This window comes from Prionailurus viverrinus, chromosome B3, assembly GCF_022837055.1.
Source record: "Prionailurus viverrinus isolate Anna chromosome B3, UM_Priviv_1.0, whole genome shotgun sequence".
Classification (NCBI taxonomy): domain Eukaryota; kingdom Metazoa; phylum Chordata; class Mammalia; order Carnivora; family Felidae; genus Prionailurus; species Prionailurus viverrinus.
In genome coordinates, this window is record NC_062566.1 from 106,983,286 (window position 1) to 107,005,712 (window position 22,427).

Genomic DNA, 22,427 nt, shown 5'->3' on the forward strand with positions numbered 1-22,427 from the left:
TTCAGGAAGTGGGAGGAGAGGTTTTCTTCCCTTTTGAGGAGGGGGGGGATGTTGGAAAAGGCATAGACTCTGGTGGAGTCTGGTGTTTTGAAATGAATGTTCTCTGACTTTGTTTTTCCCTTTGGCTGTATACCTAGCGTGTGTCAGTTCCTGGAGCTGTGTCAAAGTCCAGAAGGTGGCTTTGGAGGGGGCCCTGGCCAGTACCCACACCTTGCACCCACGTATGCAGCAGTCAATGCACTATGCATCATTGGCACCGAGGAAGCCTATGACGTCATTAACAGGTACAGCCAAAGCCAGCAGTGCCGGACCCCCAAAGGGTCCCCGCCTGCTGCTGCTGCACTGACCATTGCTGTCTCCCCCCTCTCCCCTATTTGTGTCTCAGAGAGAAGCTTCTTCAGTATTTGTACTCGTTGAAGCAACCTGATGGCTCTTTTCTCATGCACGTTGGAGGTGAGGTGGATGTGAGGTGAGTGGGGTTTTCCTCAGGCCACTGTGTCAGTAGATTCTAGATCTTCTCTGTCATTAGAGATGCCAAACCCAAGGAACAACATGGAAAAGCTGCTGCTTTGTCTCACAGAATGACATAGAATGGCGTGTCAGTGACACGGCTCATAATCATTGCAAACATGACACAGATGTCCTCAGGTGTCACTGTCACTTGACCTCTTTTATGTAAGTGTCAGAATATAAGCAAGACAGGAACAAAATCAAATGCTTTTATTTTAAAAATCCAAAACATATTTGGTTGTTATAAAATGACATACCATACATAATATATAATAACAGTATAGTGTAATACAATCTTTCACCTCTCTGGGATAGGAAGGAAGAAGGAAGCCCAGTAGGAACTTAGTAAATATTTTCTGAATGAATTTGATGAACTCAGGAGAATGTTTATTACCTGAATGAGAATTGCTTTGGGAGGTGCAAAAATTTTGGGGGGCCAGTAGAGTGCAGCGAAATAGAGTTTCAGTAACTGATTGGAACCAGTTGGCCCAAAATTATTATTTTACTCTAGAATTGTCCAACATACCCCACAAGAAGCTCACTCATCTGGTGGGAGATTGCTGAAGCATATACGAAATTCACTGAGTCATTTCTCAAAGGCGGTGGATTACTGAGGTTTTATACCAAATCCTTAGAGAAATATGTGTTTTTGAGCTTTCTATAGCAAAGCCATCTTATTGCCTTATTTGTAAATGTGTTTAGCTTCTACACAAGTTGATTAATTTTCTGGGTTAACCGTTGGTTCGAAAGTAAAGGAGGAGGAAAAAACATGTAATGTGTCTATTTGAACCTAAAATAAGTTCTTCACTGGAAAAACTGTTTCTTACAACACTTCCAACACCAAACAGGTGCTTTTTCCCTCATGTTAAATAATTCTAACATGAACTAACTAGATTTAACTCAAATTCCACAGGTTAAGGGCTCAGTCCCACAAGATCACCCCCACTTCAAATGCCAGTCACAAGTAGTGTGTCCCCAGGTTACCCACACTTCTGTCTGACTTAGCTGCAAATCAGAGGTTCCCATGACCCCCTCTTCAGGTTCAATAATTTGCTAGGATGGCTCACAGTATGCAAGGAAGCACTTTACTTACTGGTTTATTACAAAGGATATTATAGAGGATACAAACGAACAGCCAGTTGAAGAGGTATATAGGGCAAGGTCGAGAAGGGTCCAAAGCGCAGGAACTTCTGTACCCGTGAGGTTGGGGTATGCCACCCTCCTGGCAGGTACATGGATGCATTCACCAACCTGGAAGCTTCCCCAAATAGCTGCATTTACGGTTTTTATGGGAGTTTCATTGTGTAGACATGATTGATGAAATCATTGGCCATTGGTGATTAACTCAATCTGCAGCCCCTCTCGTCAGGGGGACGATGATGCTGAAAGTTCCAACCCTCTGATGATGTGGTCAGTTCCTTTGGCAGGCAGGCCATCCTCCAGGAATCACCTCATTAGCATAACTCAGGTGTGCTTGACCAGGCACAGAGCCCGACGCGGGGCTCGAACCCACGAACCGTGAGGTCATGACCTGAGCCAAAGTCAGATGCTCAGCCAACTGAGCCACCCAGATGCAGTTATTATGAATAACTAAAGACTCTCTTATCACCCCTGTCACTCAGGAAATTCCAAGGGTTTTAGGAGCTTTGTTCCAGGAATCTGGGAGAAAACCAGTATGGTAAAACCTTGGTTTGAGAGCATAATTCATTCCAGAAACATGCTTGTAATCCAAAGCATTTGTATATCAAAGCGAATTTCAAGAACCATTGGCTCAGTTGTGATCCTGTGACATCTGGCGTCGCGTACTACTTGTATTGCAAGACATCCCTTGTTTATCAAGTTAAAATTTATTACACGTTTGCTCGTCTTGCGGAACACTTGCAGAAGAAGTTGCTCGCAATCCAAGGTTTTACTGTGTATGTTTCTTATTATATCATAATATCCCAGTATCTGTTGTAAAAACAAACTGAAGCATATTTTTTTTAATGTAAGAGTTTGAGCAAAATCTGTTCTAATCAGGCAGCATGTAATCTAGCAGATAGAAATATACTCTGCGGACCTATACAAAACGAGAGATTTTTATAGGCAGAAAGGAGTGTGAAAAGGAAGTTATACTAGGCAAAAAAAGTGGGCCAGTTATTGCAAGGTTACTTTCCTTTAGGGGACAGCAGGGTTCTGTCAGGCCAGTGACCTAAGTAGTGCTCATCAGGTGATTCCTGATTGGCTGGTTTAAGATTTCATTTCTGGGGAGCTGAAACTGATTAAGATGTGGAGTTCAGCATAAGTGACTCCCTTTGGGACCTGTTGTCTTGTGTTTTTAAACCCTGAAAATGCCAACAAAGCCAATATAACTAATGAAGAAAAACAGTATTCAGTTGACTCTTTTTAAAAAAATTTTTAATGTTTATTTTATTTTTGAGAGAGAGAGAGAGAGAGACAGTGTGAGCAGGGAAGGGGCAGAGAGACAGAGGAGACACAGACTTGGAAGCAGGCCCCAGGCTCCCAGCTGTCAGCACAGAGCCTGACGCGGGTCTCGAACCCATGAACCGTGAGATCATGACCTGAGCCAAAGTCAGATGCTCAGCCAACTGAGCCACCCAGGCACCCCTTGAATTGACTCTTCTTAAGGAAAAAGCTAAAAGTTGTCTCACCCCCGCAACCAAAAGACACTACATTTTCATTTCTGTTCTACAGATGGTACAACTGAGTGTGCACAGTCTCGAAATTTAGCTTTTTTAAAATTTCTGAAATTATTAGACAAAAGCAAGATTGCTTTGGCATTATATCACATACCTTTTCAGATACAATTATTTTCTAATTTCGTTGTTCTAGCTCCAGTGTTTTCTGTGTTCTTATTTATATCTGCTAGACAAATGCTCGGAAACTTCTCCACTAGAATCGATCTGTGCCACCAAGGAACCCTGTACCTACGCTCTTCCAGTAATATGCTCTGTTCCAGCCATGCTCTCCACTTGCGTAGACTCAGAGATGTGAACGCTTCCGTGCTTTGCTTGGTTCCTAGTACCCCAATTCCCATCATTTCTTGCTTGTTATTTAATTGTCCTTTGCCTAAAAGTGTCAGCCAGGACTCCACAGTGCTTGTTGAGTGGGTTTGACTTGGAGAGAAGCAGCAGTGATGGGCATCTGGAGGCTAGCATGTCTTATCCTGGCTTAGACAGAGGAGTCTCTTGATCTTTCCTGTCTGTCACAGCTCCTAATAAGTGTCTGGGATGAGCTTATTCAAGTGTTTATGGCACTGGAGGGCTGCCGATAATCAGATTGTAGAACTCCTAGCAAGTACGATTTTTTCCCGGTTCTTAAGAAAGGAGTAATTATTTATTACTGCCCTCCTAATCCAGGTTTTATAACTTGGAACATTCTTTGAGGATAGTAGGGAGACAGGGACCCAGCATTTACAGAAGTTGAGGTGACAGGGAGTGTGTTCAAGAGTGTGTTCGAGAAAGCAGTTTAGTGTTGCTGAAGTACAGAGGGCATGGGGGGCAGTAGAAGTGAGGCTGGAAGAACAGGCTGGGACCAGACTGAGGGGTCCTGGGATCTCCTTAAGAGCTAGGGAGTTTATTTTAAGAGCAGTGGAAAGCCACGGACTAGGTTTAAGTAGGGAGTGACTTGATCTGGTTTGTATTTTATGACAACTTCTCCAGTTGCAGTGAAGAGATTGTGGTGTTTTAGTAAAAGTCCTCCAGTTTCAGGGCTGGATGGAGAAAGACCAGGCAGGAGATTGACCCAGGTAATGGTGACTTGGATTTGGGGGACAGCAGAGCATATGGAGAGGAGTGGACAAATTTGAAAGATGTGATGAGCAGATGGGTGGAGAGAGGAAGAAACTGCATGAAAAAGGTGTGTTTGTTCCCTTCCCTTTTCAGTGGGGGACTTGTGGCTGCTGGCTTCACATCTCAGTTCTTCCCTTTGTGAGAAGCAAACTACTTTGTTGGCCACCTCCCTACCTCAGAGGTTCCATTAGGGGTCAGGAGCAAATGCTGTGAAACCCCTCTGAGAGGCTGAAACGCTGAAAGAAATTAGCTCAGGCCTCTGAAGTTAGCTTATGGCAGATGAGAACGTTTGGCATGGGGAACTCTGGTGTGCTTCTGAGGCCTGCCGGGGTAACTCAGCCTCTGCTGTGCTGTGGCCAGCATGAGCGGGCTGATAAAGATGTTAGTCGCACAATAGTGCTTGCAGCTTCTGCAAAGATTTCTTTTTGGAATACCTCTGTAAGTTCGGCTTAGGAGCGTGTCCATATTGAACAATAACGGACATTAGACCCTTCTCTTTCCTTCCTTTTGTATTCCTTAGGAGCCCTTAGAAACAGGATCTGTATGCAGAATTAAAACAAACAGTTGTCTTCAGTGTAAAATGGAGCTGAGATGCTGGACATTGGAAAAGGGCATAGAAGGGAAGAAAAGACAGTTTGTAGCTATATTCGATAGTAGAGGGAGAAGCTGAAATAAGATGTGTCCTGGGAAGAATTAGGGCTGGCAGGGCAGAGTGGCAAGAATTATTCCAAATCAAGTAGGATAACATTAAAAAAAAAAAAAAAAAAAAAAAAGACGTTCTCTTTCTTTTTCTTTTTATTTTTTTTAACATTTATTTATTATTGAGAGACAGAGAGAGACAGACCGTGAGCAGGGGGGGGGGCAGAGAGAGAGAGAGGGAGACACAGAATCTGAAACAGCTCCAGGCTCCGAGCTGTCAGCACAGAGCCTGATGCGGGGCTCGAACTCACGAACCGTGAGATCATGGCCTGAGCCGAAGTTGGACGCTTAACCGACGGAGCCACCCAGGCGCCCCTCTTTCTTTTTCATTTAAAAATGTGTGTGTGTGTCTGTACTGGTGTCTGTACTGCTTGAAATCAAAGCGCTTCTCTCCCTTTAAAGGCCTAAGGAAAGTATCTGAGTGGACTCATCTGTTTCTGGCCATTAGGGTTTGGTGCCCTGCTCTGGAGTGTCTGTTGCAGAAAAAATATATAGTTAACCTTTAATGTGTCCACGCTATAAACAGAAATCCTGGATCTAAAACATGACTGACATCTCAATAAATGAGCGTATCAGAAATACTTGAATGACACCGTGGAAGTTTGGGAACCATTGGAGGTCTTTGAAAGAGCTAAATTCACTTTGGCTACTATTTCCTCTGATGTAGATTTGACCATGTGGAGGTAGGGAGACTAGAATGTCATGTTCTTTCACTGAAGCCATGCTGTGAGCAGCCCTATCCAAATAGAATGTCACACCTCTCAGTTGGAGACCCAGGAGGACTGACTGTGTGCCAAGAGTGAGGACAGGAGGTGGTTACAGTTTACCAAGCAGAGGGCAACCCTCCTGAGAAGCTCCGTGAACCTTATTTCATCCCTTTCTTAAAGCCTCACGTTGTCCCCGTGTGTTTCCATCCTAACAGAAGTGCATACTGTGCTGCTTCCGTGGCTTCTCTGACCAACATCATCACCCCAGATCTCTTTGAGGGCACCGCCGAATGGATAGCGAGGTGAGAGATGCTGGGGTCTGTCCTGGCCTCTTAGAAAGCAGGTGATCAAGATTCTGAAAAAGTAAAGAAAGTGGAAAAAGGAATGGAAGGGAATATAAAATGACAGGAGATGGATTAGGGTTGTAGGATTGTGCATTTCAAACATACAGTAAAAGTTTCCTTTTTTCCGAACTTTCTTCAGTGTTGTGTAATTGTATGGATTGGCAAGGCTCAAAACCTTGGGCTAGCAGTATTTTTGGGCATCTAAGTGGATTTAACCAGTTTAGGGAGGATTTCGGTAATAAGATGCCCTTGTTGATGCCCAGCAATCCCACTTCTACAGAAACTCACACATATGCATGAAAGACACAAACATATGACGTGGTTGTAATAGCAGAAACCCAGGAACTAGTTAAATGTTCATAAGCACGAGATGGAGAAGTAAAGTGTGGTAGGGTCACATGGCCGTATAAATTGGTTAAAATGAACAAACCAGAGCTACATGCATCAATGTGGATAAATCCCCAAAACAACACTGAGTTAAAATAAAGGATGTTAAAACATGCGGATTAGCACATTTATTTAAAATTTGAAAACATGCACAATAATTCTGTACTGTTTATGGAAAGAATCACATGTGGTAATATAAAAACATGCCTGGGAAGAATAAACACCAAATTCAGGATGGCAGTTACTTCTGGGGGGAGAGCAGAGGACATGAAATCAAGAGAAGTTTACACATCTCCGCAGGAGACTTCAGCTGTATCTGTAATGGTTTATTTCTTTAAAATAAAAGAAAGACTTGAAGCACATATGGCTAAGTTAAAGCTACGTGTTAGATGCATGGATGTTCTATATATTTGCTAGACTTTCCTAGATGCTTCAAATATTTTATAATTTAAAAGCAAGTAAAGAAAATGTATAGTAGATACCTATGTACTTGATATCCAGGCTGTATTATTTTGCTTTTTACACGTTTATTCTTATCAAAGTAGTACCTATTACTGTGAAAATATAGTTTGCAGGTAAATCAGATGGTAAAATATGATCAGATTTACTGTCTTACATAATTTTTATTTTCCTAGAATTAATCATTACCTCTTTTTTTTTTAATGTATAGATTATGGACTTATTCCCAGATTTTCTGCCAGAGCTATAAAGTTACTCTCAATACAAACACTTTCGGTGATGTATCAGTTCTGTGTGTGTGTGTGTGTGTGTGTGTGTGTGTGTGTGTGTGTGTGTTTTCTGAGTTATCCTTCCTGGAGCCCCCTGCTCTTCTGCTTCAGTCTGGACAGATTGCTCTCAGCTTGCTGCACAGCAGGCATCCAGAAGCTTCCTTTCAGCATGAGATTCACTTCACTTCTCTCCTTTGTTGAAGCCCCTGTCCTCTTTTTTTCTTGGCTTACTTACTCATTTTAATGAAGCACATACTCTAGTAGATTCCAAAAGAGAGCACTTGGGAGATGAATTTTTAAGATTATGCATTATTTTAAGATTAAGATTATTTATTCTACTCTCACACTTGATTGATAGTTTATTTGGTGAGAGATTTCTAAATTGGAAACTGTATAAATTGACATCCTTCAGAATTTTTTAGCGTTGCTCCATTATCTTCTGGCTTCCAGTGTCATTGTTAAAAAGGCTGATAATACTAATAACCAACATCTACTGAAGACCTGATATGTAATACTCACTAGTAAGGTAGCTAGAGATTGGTAAGGTAGTTTAGAGATTGAGAGTATAGGCTTTTGAGCTAACCTGCCTGGATTTGTTTCTTTTTTATGCTTTCTGTTTCTCAGTTAAGATTTCCCATCTTTTTATTCTTTATAAGTATATATATTTTTTCCTACTTCCCTGAGGTAAATATATAGTTATAACATCCGCTTTAAAATTCTTGTGTGGTAATTTCAGCATCTGGGTATCTTGGAGTTGGCATGTCCCATTTCCCTGATTATGCATATGTCAAGTAATTTTAGGGTTGTGTTTTGGACATTATGATGTTAACATTATAGAGACTGGATTCTGTTAGATTGCTCTAAAGAGTGTTGTTTTTATTTAAGCAGGCAATCAACTTGGTTAGATGCAAACTGTGAATTGTCACACCTGCACTGGGCTGTGGTTCAGCTCTTTGATCAGTTCTTGGGTCAGAAGCTGCCCTCATTTTGCCCAGCACCTGTGTGATTGGGAGTCATGTAGAAACTTCACTGAAGTTTAAACATGGAATTAGGAGTTTTCCTTCTCTGGCTCTTTCTGGTACTCCTCCTTAGTTTCTTTCAGCCTGGTTCTTCTTATCAGAAAAATGGTGGGCTTTCCATTCGTTTCAGCTGCCTTCCACTGACCCCTCTGACCTGCTGCTGCCACCACTGGGGCCCACAGCCATCCTCAGGGCAAACTGGGAAGAAAAAAATAGGGGAGGGGAGGGGAGGGAAGAGATTGCCTGTCTGCTGTTGTCTGCTCCAACTTTTAAATCCCCACCAGAATCTGCCTGCCTTTTGTCAGTCTGCTGAGCCCTCAGGAATTGTTTCTGTGTATTGTGTCCAGAGCATGTAGCTGTTATTTGCAGGAGGAGAAAACTCTGGGTTTGAATCCCAGTCTCGTGATTTACTAGCTTTGTGCCTTGGACAAATTATTTCACTTCTCCATGTCATGGTTTCCTTAAATGTCAAATGGCGGGATATTGAATTTGATATTAAGCTGAATTACAAGAAATTTAGGTGACCAAAATCTGTTATGGTAACCACTGTGCTTTACTGCCTCCCAGTGCCATTGTGTTCCCAATCCGTTGTATGTTTTGGTTTTGTTTCTCTTTTTCTCTTTCCCACCTTATCCCCCTCCCTAGAAGTTGTTGGAATCTGTATTCTTGAAGTTTGGAAACTTCAGGCTGATGAACCATGATACAGATTTTTTTTTTCTTCATTTTTTGGGTACTCAGTATGTATCTTCAATCTGGAATTGCAAATACTTTAGTTCCAGAATCTTTATTATACTATATGATTTCTTTGATAATTTCTTTCCCTCTATTTTCAGTGTTTGCCCATTTTATAACCTCCTAGCAGTAGGATTAGTCTTCTAATTTTTCACAATTTTTTGCCTATTTTTTAACCCTTAATCTTTCTTACTGTACTTTCTGGGAGAGTCCCTTACCTTTTATTTTCTAATCCTTCTGTTGAGTTTTTATTTCTGCCATTCTATTTTAAAATTTCCAGAGCTTATTTTAGCCTCGTTTATAAAAGGAATACTTCTTTTTTACATACTTTCCTGTTCTTGTTTCAGGCACATTTTATTCTTAAAGTGTTTTTATTTCATATAATATTTTATCTAAAGATACAATTTTAAAAAGTTTCCTTCTGTTCCCTACGTTATTTCTCCAACGTATTTTTGTTCATCTGTTTTGGTCTCTCTCTTCCATATTAGAGACTTTGTTGAAATGTCTCATATTCATATTTGGAAGCCAAGGGCTAAAAAGCTGATGGGGAGCTACATGTGCCAGAGTAGGCTAGGTTCAGCCTTTCACCCCATTGGGTTTTTCTCTTGGGCTTATCAGCTTCCAGATTTCTGGTTGGGGTATGAGGTTGGCAGCCAGCTTTGTAAACTAGTAGGAGGAAAAGGGGTAGGGGGTGTTTGTGGTCAGATTATAGATTCTCACTTAATCCCCTGCTCAGTGTGGTGCCTCCTTCCTGCTCTGCTGTGCTGGACATCCTGGAGTTCAGATCCTCTTGATTAAACTCCTGAAACTTCCTGTCCTCTGCTGCATACCCAGAGGTCTCATTGATTCCTATATACATTTGCAACCAATTAACTTGTTTGCAACTCATCCCACTTCTTGAGGCATCGTGGGGCCTCTAGTTCCTGGGCCTTGCACTGGAGCATGTCGTCTTGCTTTCTGTTGCCTCCTATCCCCGGGCTGGTTTAGGTTTCTCTAATCTGTTAAGTCCGTTAGTTCTTATCTTTCCCCTTTTCTGGCTTTCGAAATTTTGTTATTTCCTGTCTGTATTCATATCTTCTCCTATGCTCTTTACCCTTGTGGGTTTATCCCTTTTTAAATTCTTTTCATTTTATTGGGCTTATGCTCAGTCTGTTAGGGTTAGCTAGAAGACATTCCCAAAGAATTTTACTAAAATTACTAATTTACAATTATTAAAATTGCTCCCACGTATAAAAGGGAGGGAAAGCGGAACGTAAATCGTGCGTGTGTGCGTGTGTGCGTGTGTGCGTGTGTGTGTGTGTGCGTGTGTGTGTGGAGAGAGAGAGAGAGAGGAGGAGACAAACTGACAGTGGTCACTGCTGGTGAGAGGGACTAGGAAGCCAGCTTGGGCAGGAGATTTACTTTTCATTATTTACTTGTTAACACTATCTGTTTGGTTTTTTTTTAATTCAAAAAAAATTTGTTTAAAGGTAAGTTCAGAAAAGTTAAGAAAAAGGAAAATGTTAAGAGGTGCCCATCAGACTTTTCAAACTTGACTCTTCCTCTGCTCCACATAGCCAAATGTGTTGGAAGGAAAACTCGACACTTAGGCAGCAGCAGGGTCATGGGATGGAGGTGCTAAAGAATCTGTACAGGGGGTGGTAGCCAGTTTTTGACTTGGCGCCCTGCTCTGTGATGTCCCTGGGCCTGCGGACTGCTCTGAAAAAGGCCTGTGAGTTCCCAAGATGCAAGGCCTCCAGGGAGAGGTGCCTGAAAGACAGGCGGTATCATTGCTTGTTTTCTCTGCCATCCGGAGGTTCTGCCGGCTCTCGGATCATGTGCCCATCCACCTGTGCACCTATACCGCGGTTGGGATTGTGAGGCAGACACGCCTGTAGAGTGTGTACATATTCGGAGGTCATCAGAAGTAAAGTCCTACACTGTCATATGAATATATACTAAGAAAAAATGTCTTGATTACACAGAAAAGCATATTTATTAAAAATGAGCAAAAAGAAGAAAATCTAAGCCACTTGTAATCCACCATCAACCACTCTTTTGGTGTATGTCTTTCTAGAATTCCGGGAAAATTATACAGTACCTTACCATTTTGTAACTTTTTTTGATTGGGAACATCTTTAAATATCCTTCGTAGCATTATTTTATTTCATTTTATTTTACTTTAGTGTTTTTTATTTATTTTTGAGACAGAGACAGAGTGCGAGCATGGGAGGGGCAGAGAGAGAGAGAGAGGGAGATGTAGAATCTGAAGCAGGCTCCAGGCTCTGAACTGTCAGCACAGAGCCTGATGTGGGGCTCGAACCCATGAACCATGAGATCATGACCTGAGCCAAAGTAGGACGCTTAACCAACCGAGCCACCCAGGCGCCCCCATAGCATCGTTTTAAATGTGTAGTTTTCCATAGTACAGATAGGCCATAATTTATATAACCAGTCCCTTACTGTTGAGTTCCTGAGTTGTTTCTAATATTTCACTGTTATATTATAATCTTATCTTTGAACACATTTTAACTTATTTCCTAGGATGAATTCCTAAAAATGACCCTATATTGCTGGTTGCAAGATGAGGCGTGTTTTTATGACTAGAGAATACACTATTAATATATAGTCTAACCCCCAAAGGAATAATTGTTATAATAGTAAATGAGTAATTTGAATATATAGGAGGTTATGATTTAAAAAATAAGTTTACTTCGATAGTAATAAAGTTTTATATGTTTATTATAGCAAGCTTTTGAAAATACGGAAGAATAAAGAGAAAAAATACCAGCAATAGACCTGCCCTAAATAGCAATTATTTTTCATTTTTATTCTAACCTGTGGTTGTCATACTGTATGTATGATTTTATTACTTTTTTCCTAAAAGATTTGAGGTACTGTGCATAAGTAGACTGTTTCTCTGAGTCCCCCCCCCCTTTTTTTTTTTGGAGGAAAAGGCATTTCCAAAAGTTAATTAGCTGGCATCTTTCCATTCATAGTTGTGATGGTTCATGTCATTATCTGAACAAACTCATTCTTTGCCAACCTGGGTGGTTCTGCACTTGTGCCCACCCACTCTACCCGGCCACTCATGGGTTGACACCTACCACTCAACCTGCTCTTCTCCATCTCCTCCCAGGTGTCAGAATTGGGAAGGTGGAATTGGTGGGGTTCCAGGGATGGAAGCGCATGGTGGCTACACTTTCTGCGGCCTGGCCGCACTGGTCATCCTCAAAAAGGAACGCTCCTTGAACTTGAAGAGCCTATTGGTAAGTGTCTGTTGACTCCTCTTCTTCTCAGGCCCCAGGCTGCTGGTGATGTGACTGGTCAGACTCACAGTGCTTTGGGACTGTTTGGCTGTGGGAAGGACCAACAGAGTTCCTGCTCTGAGCCCACGAACTGAATGACCCGTAATGAAGCTTTTCAACGTAATTGCTGGGGCGCTCAGCACTGGTCGGAGAAAGTGGGAGGAGTGGGCGTCTGCCTGGGTCTTGGCTCCTTTCTTCCTGCCTTTCCATCTTTCCTGCTCTGAACTTTCTATAGTATATTAGGCCAGCTCCACAGTCTTCCTGAGTCCCTCAAACATCTGCAATGAGGCAGAGTACCTGCCTCCTGCTTCCGAGACTGTAGCTTCAGTCTCTTAAATTTGGAGGTCATCATGTATCTTAGAAGGAATCTGCTAAGAGAAAAAGTCATGAGAAGTGCTCTCAGGCCTTTTGAAGCCAAGCTGTTATTACCGGCTGCAATATGTGAACATTTAGTAACTACATTCAAATGAGCTGGGCAGAGCACAGTGGTTGCATCGAGCAGGTAGCCTTAGGCATTTATGTCTGGACTTTAAGCTCCTGATAGATATCGAGAAGGAAAGCTGACTGCATTCTGATTCACTAGATTATTCTTAAATTATCATCAGAGGCCTAGTGTACAAACATACACGCATGCAGTGCCACCGAGACGTCTTTTGGGAAGCATTTACTCCCAACCATGACCTCAAAGCAAACCAGCTGCAATGGACATTCATCTCCTCTCCCCAAGCTCAGATGTCAGCTGCTCATCATAGGAACTGTCATGAGATCCATCATGAGCTTCCAAGAAAGTTTCTGTTAGACTCTACGGATATACTACCAGTAGTATTTTGTCCTCACCCACAGGATGCCTCCTATAGCACACTTTCCTTGAAGGTTCATGCTGAAATGGCCAGCTAGACATTTAAGAGTCTGATTACCAATAAGGCATGAAATTGAAAAGCCCCATTTCCTGGGAAGAAATAAGGAATATAACTAGCAGAAGGCTCGGTTACAATGGCAACACTCTAGATTTGAGCCTTGTCTCTCCCACTTCTACGCGACCTTAGGAAATTTGTCCGTTTTAACTTCAATTTCCTTTGTCCTCTGTAAGGTAGAGATAACAGTTCTTTGAAGGTTAAAGGAGGGGTTAGAACTCTGGACTCTGAAGGTTAAAGGAGATAACATATAGTAGGTGCTCAATAAATGCCAGTGTCCTTCTTACCCAAACCACTCCGTCCCCTCCTTTTGCTTTGAGAGAACTAGGACCCATATCTGAAGGATTTTATGAATTCATATGGCCGAAGGAAACAGAGTAAACCCATGGGCTTAGACACTGGAAAAAACTATGTAGTCCAGCTTAAAAACCCTTAGTCTGGGCAAAAAAACAAAAACCAAAAACCTTTGGGGCACCTGGGTGGCTCAGTCGGTTGAGTGTCTGACTTTGGCTCAGGTCATGATCTCACTGCTCATGGATTCGAGCCCCGCATCATCAGGCTCTGTGTGCTGACAGCTCAGAGCCTGGAGCCTGCTTTGGATTCTGTGTCTTCCTCTGACCCTCCCCTACTTGTGCTGTGTGTCTCTCTCTCTCTCAAAAATAAATAAATAAATAAATAAATAAATAAATAAATAAATAAATAAATAAATAAATTTAAAAAAATATTTAAAAAGAACACCTTAGACTGTGGTGTAAGTGAAAATGAAGAATGGACTCCCCACTGTAGTACCTGTTTTCTCTTTTCTTGAGTGATGCTTCACCGCTTTCATTAAATGACATCATCCCTAAAGCACTGGCTCATTTAAGACTCACTGGTGATTTATTAGTGCCTACACCTGCAGTGTAGTTTTTTTTATGTCTTTCTTCTAAGAATTTGAGATCTGACTCTTATGGGTGAGTATGGCCTTGAACAGGGATATAATCTAAACTCCACACTTGGTAACTTAAAGACATCCCCTCCCCCCTTCCAAAAAGGGTCCTCCATAGCTCCTTTCAGGAACTCAGTCAAGTAAGAACCTAGGGGTGGGGGGAGGGGGAGACATCCTACTCTGCACCTTTCCATTGTGAAAGCCCGTGGCTGGTGTCTGGAACTGCCTGGGAGGGAAATGGAGATGTCATTATCTGCTCAGCCAGTCGGTTCTGCTCGTTTCTGGAGGACGAAACCCCTGGCTATCTTGATCTTGGTAGCAGAGTGTGTTTAGAAAACTTGGAGATAAGCAGGGATGGGCAGCAGCATCATGTGTGACCGCTGAGTGACATCAAGAACCATCTTACAAGTTCAGAGTAAAAGATTGTCTTCTGTTAGCCAGCCAGGTTTCCCTGGAGACGCAGAGAGGCTAGAGCTGACAGAGCCGTCCTTGGCGGTTGGGATAATGGCTTCTGCTTCTGGTCCTGCAAGTAACTTGCTAAGAAACCTTGGATGAATTTCTTCAGGTGCCAAGTCAAAGTCAGGAACAGTTTGAGATCATCCACTGAGACACAGCACACAATTCCATTTATCTGCTTTTAATAAACTTCCCTGAGAAGGGAAAGTGGTTAGAAATGAGCCACTTGCCTTCAACTTCCTCGTTAAGCCTTGTTTATTGAGAGACACTTGCAGGTCTCCTTATAGGCCAACTTGATGTCTTTATTCTGTCAGCCTCAGAACCCATTTGAAACCCGGGAAAAGGTGATTAGTTGTCCATTGGGCACGAAGCAGAGATCAGTACTGGCCGCCCTGCCAAGAGTCCAGCTTAGATGGTCCAGTCCGCATCCGCGGCAGTGAGGGGAAGGAAGGAACAGCCCCAGGACTAGAATTCCAGTGCCAAGAAGCCCAGAGATGGGAACTTGGCCTACACCCACCTTTCCCTTCTCTGTCTCATTCTCAGCAATGGGTGACAAGCCGGCAGATGCGGTTCGAAGGTGGATTTCAGGGCCGCTGCAACAAGCTGGTGGACGGCTGCTACTCCTTCTGGCAGGCGGGGCTGCTGCCCCTGCTGCACCGCGCACTGCATGCTCAAGGTGAGCCCGGGGAGCTGCTGGCAGGGGCTGGGTGACTTCCCCCGGCTGCTAGCCCAAGTCAGGAAGCCAGAGTGTTTGTCTGTCTGTCCTGGATTTTGAGTGCCCTGTGTGAACCGCCCCCCCCCCCCCCCCCGCCATGTCTCCTGCACGCACATGCAGACTAGGCTTTAATTCCAGTGGTTTAGTTGAGTCACAGTTGCTGCTGCAAACTGTCTGTGGCTAGGAGGAGGTAGGTGCGTGTCCGGGCCCCAGGGTGACTGCCACCTCAGCCGGGTGTGAAGCCACAGTTTCCAATGCAGCGTCCCGTATCGGTCATATCGGAACTGAAAACCCACACTGTGTGCGTCGCGGTCACAACAGTGACTGAGAAGGCAATGGCACAAAGGGGCAGAGAGGCAGAACCCCAGGAGAAAAGATCCACCAGGTCTGACTGGCTTTGTAGTTGCTGCTGTCAGCACTGTTGTATTTTAAATTCATTGAAGAATCCTAAATGAAAGTCTGTTCCACCCATATGACTGGAGTGGAGAGACCTGGGTTCGTTTCTCTGGAGTCGCAGATCGGAAGGCAAAACCAAAGCAGTTAGACAGCAAGCACAACTTCGGGGAGCCTTCCTTTATTTGATCATTTGAAATCTCAGGTCGCCCGCTGACTCCTGAACCATCTTTCTTATTTATTTTATGTGAGAGCAGCGTGTCTCTGAGGAAACTGGTGGGGGGAGGGGAAGTCATGGCTGTCCCGCTGGGTGCTGATGTGTTCTTGGAGTGAGACCCCTTGGCCCAGAGGGAAGGTTTTCTTTGGCCTTAATAATTGGGTAATTAATTGCTCAAATGTGGAAGATGAGATTCTTTCCTATTGTCTGGCCCCCTGACCCATGCTTTTCTTCCTTCTTTGGCTGTTCTTTCTGAGCGCCTTTCTTTAGTCTCTTCGTTTCATCTGAGTTGTGGCCACTTTGGATGCTGAATTGAAGTAAACGCAGTCTCGGCCCTGTCTTCCCATTCTTTCTTTCTTTTTTTAATTTATTTTTTATTTTTTTAATCTTTATTTTTGGGAGAAAGAGAGAGACATTGCAATCTTTATTTCTGAGAGAGAGAGACAGTGTGAGCAGGGGAGGAACAGAGAGAGAGGGAGACATAGAACCCAAAGCAGGCTCCAGGCTCTGAGCTGTCAGCACAGAGCCCAATGCAGGGCTCGAACTCATGAGCTGTGAGATCATGACCCAAGCTAAAGCCAGACACTTAATGGAACGAGCCACCCAGGTGCCCCCCATTCTTTCTTTTTTTTTTTTAATGTTTATTTTATTTATGAGAGAGCACGAGTGGGAGAGGGGCAGAGAGAGAGGGAGACAGAGGATACGAAGCAGGCTCTGCACTAATAGCAGAGAGCCCGATGAGGGCCTGAACCCATGAACCGTGAGATCATGTCCTGAGCCTGAGCCAAAGTCGGATCCTTAACCAACTGAGCCACCCAGGCGCCCCCTTGGCTTCCCATTCTGCCGGTGTCGGTCTGTCCTGAGGTTCCTTGCCTTGGGCCCCCTGGGCTTAGGGTCTCAGGGCGTTAGGATAGATCATCCCCCTGACTCTGGAGCCTGCACGGTCTCTGGCTTGACCACTATGATTGGGAGGTCAAGAATTCCCTGAAACTTCAGTGTTTTCAAAGCAAAAATAACTTAGGGTTTTAGTGATTTCTTTATTTGAAACTAGTGAGGTCAAGCCCTTGGTAAAATGGTCAGCCTTTCCCAAACCTGTCCCTGGCAGGGATGAGATGCCAGGAAAATCCAGGAGAGCTGTGAGAAGAGTGCTCCCTGCCAGCATCTTCAGAGGGGCCCCAATTGACATTCTGTTTATTGTAGCACAGGTCCTGGAGGAAATGACATTCAGAGCTTTGCCTGTGGAAAGCGCTGCCTGTGAATCGTGGACCCTGCAGCTTTTGTCAGGGCCCAGGAGAAGGCCTGTGTTGGGCTTGAAGCTCACCCACTTCTCAGCAGCAGTGGGAAGGGAAGGGCAGTGTCTTGAGTGGTGGGCAGAATACCGACGTTGGGAGTCGCAAGGAGACGATGTGTGCGAAGATTTTCGTAATACACTGTGATCAAAGGTTTCAAAGCAGTCTGTATATAATTCCATTTTTAGCGAAGAGTTGACTCCAAAAAATTACGAGAAGGCACCTGGACTGTGAAGCGACACGCAATATTTGTTTTCTTTCTTTTTTTATGTGTATTTTCTGATTTTCTACAATTAATTTGCATAAAGAAAAAGAAAAAGAAAAAGAAAATTCTCTTATAAAAGAAGAGAAATTCTATAAACAAAACAAGTAGCAAGGTAGGACAAATTATTTGTGACAAATGACAAAGGGCTAAATTTCTTTAAGTTGAGAGGCTCCTAAATCACTAAGAAACAGATGAACAGCCCCACTGAAAACCAGGCAGAGGATCTGAACAGGCAGATTCCGGACGGGCAGGAAAGAGCTACTACTTGTGTTACCCCCTCTACGGACCGCCGCTCCTCCCTGCCGCTGAGGCTTGCCAAGCGCTCAGCCTCAGCCAGGGACTGAACGGAGTCCTCCACAGGTGTTTTCTCATTTGATCCTCTGAGCAATGCTTTGATAGGTGCTGTTGTTATCCTCATCTTACAGATGAGGAAACAAAGACCAGCAAGGGTGAGCAACTTGCCTTATAATGCCCGATCGCCACCTACGCCTCCGTCAGAGCCTTGCTTCTAACCAGCACAGGCGGCATGCATGAAACGAAAAGATGGCAGTGAAAGAAATGTGAATAGAATCAGTGGGACACTGGTCGTTTTTACTGTCACGTTGGCAGAGAGGAGAAAACGCGGTACCCGATGTTGGGGAGAGTGTGGAAAAACAGGCACTTTTGTACTGTCAGTGTGGGTGTAAATAGCTGTATCGGTTTTTTTGGAGGGTAGTTTGGAGATTTGTCTAAATTACTTAAACCCAGCAAGTACACTTTCGGGAATTTACCTGCAGAGATATTAGCAAAGGATGTGTGTTGAAGTGGAGTTTTAATGGCAAACAACCAAATGCTCATTAAAAGTTTAATAGTTGAATAAATTGTGATCTCCCCATCCCGTGGTTAGATGCAATGAGCTAATATTGGAAAACTCTCCAGGACACAACATAAAGTGTAAAGGGCCAGGCCTAGAGTGGTCTCTGTGCACACGGACCAACCTCTCCACAGCTTTTCCTGGAAGCAAGCAAAACCCCTTTAGCAATGGGCACCTTTGGGAGGAGGGTGGGAGATGAAGGGAGGGAGACATACGTGTTGAATTGTTTTTCCTTCTGTACTACACTCTGCCTTTTCTGTTGCTGTTGTTAACCACGTGCATTACTGCTTTTATCTTAGTAAATGACCAAATAGATTTTGCAAAGGCGATGATCACATTGCTGGCTAAAGAGATAACAAAGGACCGACACACAACCTTACTGAGCAAGTGGCCGTTAGTGGTTCCATGGAGGTGGCTGCCTTATGTGTATAGAAGACAGCAGTTGAGTAGAAGAACGAATTATTTTTTTTAATTTTTTTTAATGTTTGTTTATTTTTGAGACAGAGAGAGACAGAGCATGAATGGGGGAGGGTCAGAGAGAGAGGGAGACACAGAATCTGAAACAGGCTCCAGGCTCTGAGCTGTCAGCACAGAGCCCGACGCGGGGCTCGAACTCACGGACAGCGAGATCATGACCTGAGCTGAAGTCGGACGCTCAACCGACTGAGCCACCCAGGCGCCCCGAAGAACGAATTACTAAGATCTTAAAAATATTCAATGCTGACTAAATTAGTGAGTTATTTGGTTTCTGTGGAGCAGTAAGAAAGCAGCAGGCCCGTGAGTTTGGGTTTAGATTGATGGTTACTCGTTGCTTGTGTGTTCCTTGGGACATACTCCACGCCTGGATTTGTCCACCTGTGAAATTGAGCTGCATGTGGCTGAACCGGTCAGTTACTGTTTGGGAAAACTTTTGATTTCTTAGATAAAAGGAATCTTTGAAAAGCAAAATGACATAATAATGGGGATTTGTAATTGAAGGGATAGGTATAAAGGACTAAAAGGCCGATTGTGGTGCACAAGCAGCACCCGTCATCACGCCTGCCTTCGTCTCTGGTTGTGTGAGCTGCTATGCAGATTCAGGACCCCTGGAAGCTCCTGGTGGAGTTTGTGGACTCGGAGCTTGTAGATTTCCATAAGGTAGCAGGCAACCGACCCACTCTGTAATCTGTCTGATAATAAACATAGCAATTTCTTTTCACATTCTGCTTTTAGTGATAGGGTGGCACTTACCTTATAATAGTCTTTTATTTCCTACAGGATATAGAATAAAAGGATATTTTGTACAGATGTTTAATGCAGTGATCCTAAAGTTTAGTAAATTTGCTTTTTAAAGAAAAAGTAACAGCTTTCTTGAGATAGAATTCACATACCATACAATTCACTCACTTAAAATATACAACTCAGTGGTGTTTAGTGTAATCAGAGTTGTGCAGCCATGACCATAATAAATTGTAGAATTTTCATCATTACCCCCCTCGAATCCCAGTAGCTATTAAATTTGCTTCTTTAAAGAAGAAATTACAAAGGAAAAATCAACAGTATGATAACAGCATAGAAAAATCTATGCCTATAGTGTTAAATGGAGAATGCAAAATGTAAAATTATAATAACCATATAGAAAAATGCACAGAAACAGACTGGAAGAAAGAAAAATTAGCTTTTAATTGCTATTTACAGATTACTTGCTATCTTTGTAGTAGCCCGAGTATCCAAGTATAAAATTGACCAAGGACTTAATGCATGTGTATATTTAAAAAAAAAAAAAAATTCCCACGTAAATGCTTCTGGAAGCATCCATCTGTTGGCAGTCTCTGTCATCTACATTTGATAACTATGCGGCCCACGGAATTCTCCGACCATACTGATTCAGCTTCAGAATGAAGAAGGCCAGTTGCTTGTTCATACATGAGCATTATAACCAGAACTGCCATTTTCTGCTCCTGCTGCCATATTTTTTTTAAGTTTATTTACTTATTTTGAGAGAAAGCACAAGCAGGGGAGGGGTAGAAAAGGAGAGGGAGAGAATCCTAAGCAGGCTCCCTGCTGTTAGTGTAGAGCCCGACTCAGGGCTTGAACTCACAAGCTGTGAGATCATGATCTGAGCCGAAATCTAGAGTCAGACACTTAACTTATCCACTCAGGTGCCCTACCCTATTACATGATGCAGAAATCCTGGCGGTTCCTAGTAATCCTTCTTAGGAACAGTTTTTGAGGCCAAGAGAGGAGTTGGAGGATGCCCTTTGGAGATACATTAAGTTGAGGTTTAGAAAAGTAGAAGGAACAGACATTACCCCTGTTGAGAGTTCTCTTAGCCAGTTAGAGTCAGGGATGTGCTAGAGGAAATGTCTTAAGAGGCCCAGAGGAGGGAGTTGTGGACTGAGTCAGGAGCAGTGAGAGGGTGGATCTGGAAGGCAGAGATAGCCAGCTGGCCCACGCCTGTCCGTGATGTGGTTTAGGACAGGCATTCACGGTAAGGGCGTATACCCCAAGGTATTGTTCTGCACTGCTGCTCTTTGACTCAAGTCAAAGGTCGGGAGAAGGGACATATCATGGGACATGGGCGAAGATATCAAGTGTCCCAAGAATGTAATTTTCAAAATTAGTCCAGGAATAATAGAGGGAAACCTTAACTGTCCCCAGTGGGTAATAAAATACAAAGACGTTATTCATACCGTGCTGGATGCCACCGGGCATGCCCTGACGCTATGCCTTTCTGCAGGCGACCCTGCCCTCAGCATGAGCCACTGGATGTTTCATCAGCAGGCCCTGCAGGAGTACATTCTTATGTGCTGCCAGTGCCCCGCCGGGGGGCTTCTGGATAAGCCTGGCAAGTGAGTGCCTTCTCTTGGGAGAGGGAGGGGCAGGGAGGGGAGAGATGGTGTGCCACTCAAGCCTCCCCAGAACCAGAGGGTGACAGCCACTGACCTTTAAAAGCCTGGGGGCAGGGGGGAGGGGGCTCCCTTTCCATCCAGCTTCTTGGTGCTAGTGTGTTGTGGGAAGAAGCCTCCCAGTGGGAGCACCCCTTCCAGTGCCATCCTGGCACCCCCCAGTGCCCATCTTTTCCCCCAGCTTCCATGCAGCCCCCTCTCTGGGTAGGTACATAGATTGCCAGGTTGGTGGCTTTTCTTGCCTTTTTTTTTTTTTTTTTTTTTTAAACGAAACTGATTTAAATAGAACAGGATATAGGACTTTAAAACCCTTGAGTGTCATAAACAGATTATAATCACAACTATTGCAGCATAGATTAAATACCTTGAGGCGCCACAGTAAAAATAAAAGGGAAATCAGATAAGTCCTGTTCCCTTTGCTACTGGGCCAGCACACACCCTGTGACTGTCAGCATCCAGGAGAAGGCCCAGCTGAAGGCTGGTCCCTAGCAGTTTGTCAGGGAGAATTTGGCTCATTTCTAGGCATTTTGGTAGGATTTTTTTTTTTTTTTTTGAGAAATACATTAATTTAGCACCAGCACTACCCTGGAGAGTCCTTTCTGGAAGACAGCTGGAGGAGACCCTGGGGGGACCGACTACAAGTCTACAAGACTACAAGGGTGCAGGGCTGAAGAGTGGGGCTCGGAAATGCCACGGCTTGACCTGGGCCTGGGATGTGGGGGTGTGCTCCAGGCCTGAGTCTCCTGTTGGAGGCTGTGCCTGGGGGGATTTGTGGGAGTGGAGGAGTCCCTGCTCAGAACCACCTTGTCTTTGTAGGTCTCGGGACTTCTACCACACCTGCTACTGCCTGAGCGGCCTGTCCATAGCCCAGCACTTCGGCAGTGGAGCCATGTTGCACGATGTGGTCCTGGGTGTGCCCGAAAATGCTCTGGTAAGGCCGGGTGGGGGGCTTGATGGCGCTTCTCCACAGGGTCCCCAGGATGGGGGCATACCAAGAGAGGGGAGCAGCCACGCGTGTCCTGCACAACTATCCATGTGCCTCCTGTGGGCAGGTCTGTGAGCACGCAGCCCCCACCCTCCCTCCATTGGCAGCCGCCCGGGAGGGAGCCTGGGACCCAGGAGGGAACTATCTTAAGGCAAACTCAGGGTTCCAGGTGGGGGCATCCAGTCTGAGACAGAGGTTCTGTGCCTTTATCCCTGCGTCAGACCCAGACCTCTATTCATAGTTCCATTGAGGAAATGTACTAAGAGGCAGTAGGTTTCTGGAATCTGCAGCCACACAGTCCTCGCTGCATGGCTGGCTGT

General features: G+C 44.1%; 1 protein-coding gene across 1 annotated transcript in view; it reads left to right on the plus strand.

Annotated features, from left to right (window-relative positions):
- The window catches only part of FNTB (farnesyltransferase, CAAX box, beta), a 67,722-nt gene that overhangs the window by 38,795 nt on the left and 6,500 nt on the right, over positions 1–22,427 (plus strand). The window contains exons 5-11 of the mRNA XM_047860987.1: positions 138–284; positions 386–469; positions 5,923–6,009; positions 12,036–12,165; positions 15,046–15,178; positions 20,954–21,065; positions 21,939–22,053. Of these exons, the coding sequence (XP_047716943.1) occupies positions 138–284; positions 386–469; positions 5,923–6,009; positions 12,036–12,165; positions 15,046–15,178; positions 20,954–21,065; positions 21,939–22,053 (808 nt within the window). The remainder of the gene's footprint in view (positions 1–137; positions 285–385; positions 470–5,922; positions 6,010–12,035; positions 12,166–15,045; positions 15,179–20,953; positions 21,066–21,938; positions 22,054–22,427) is intronic.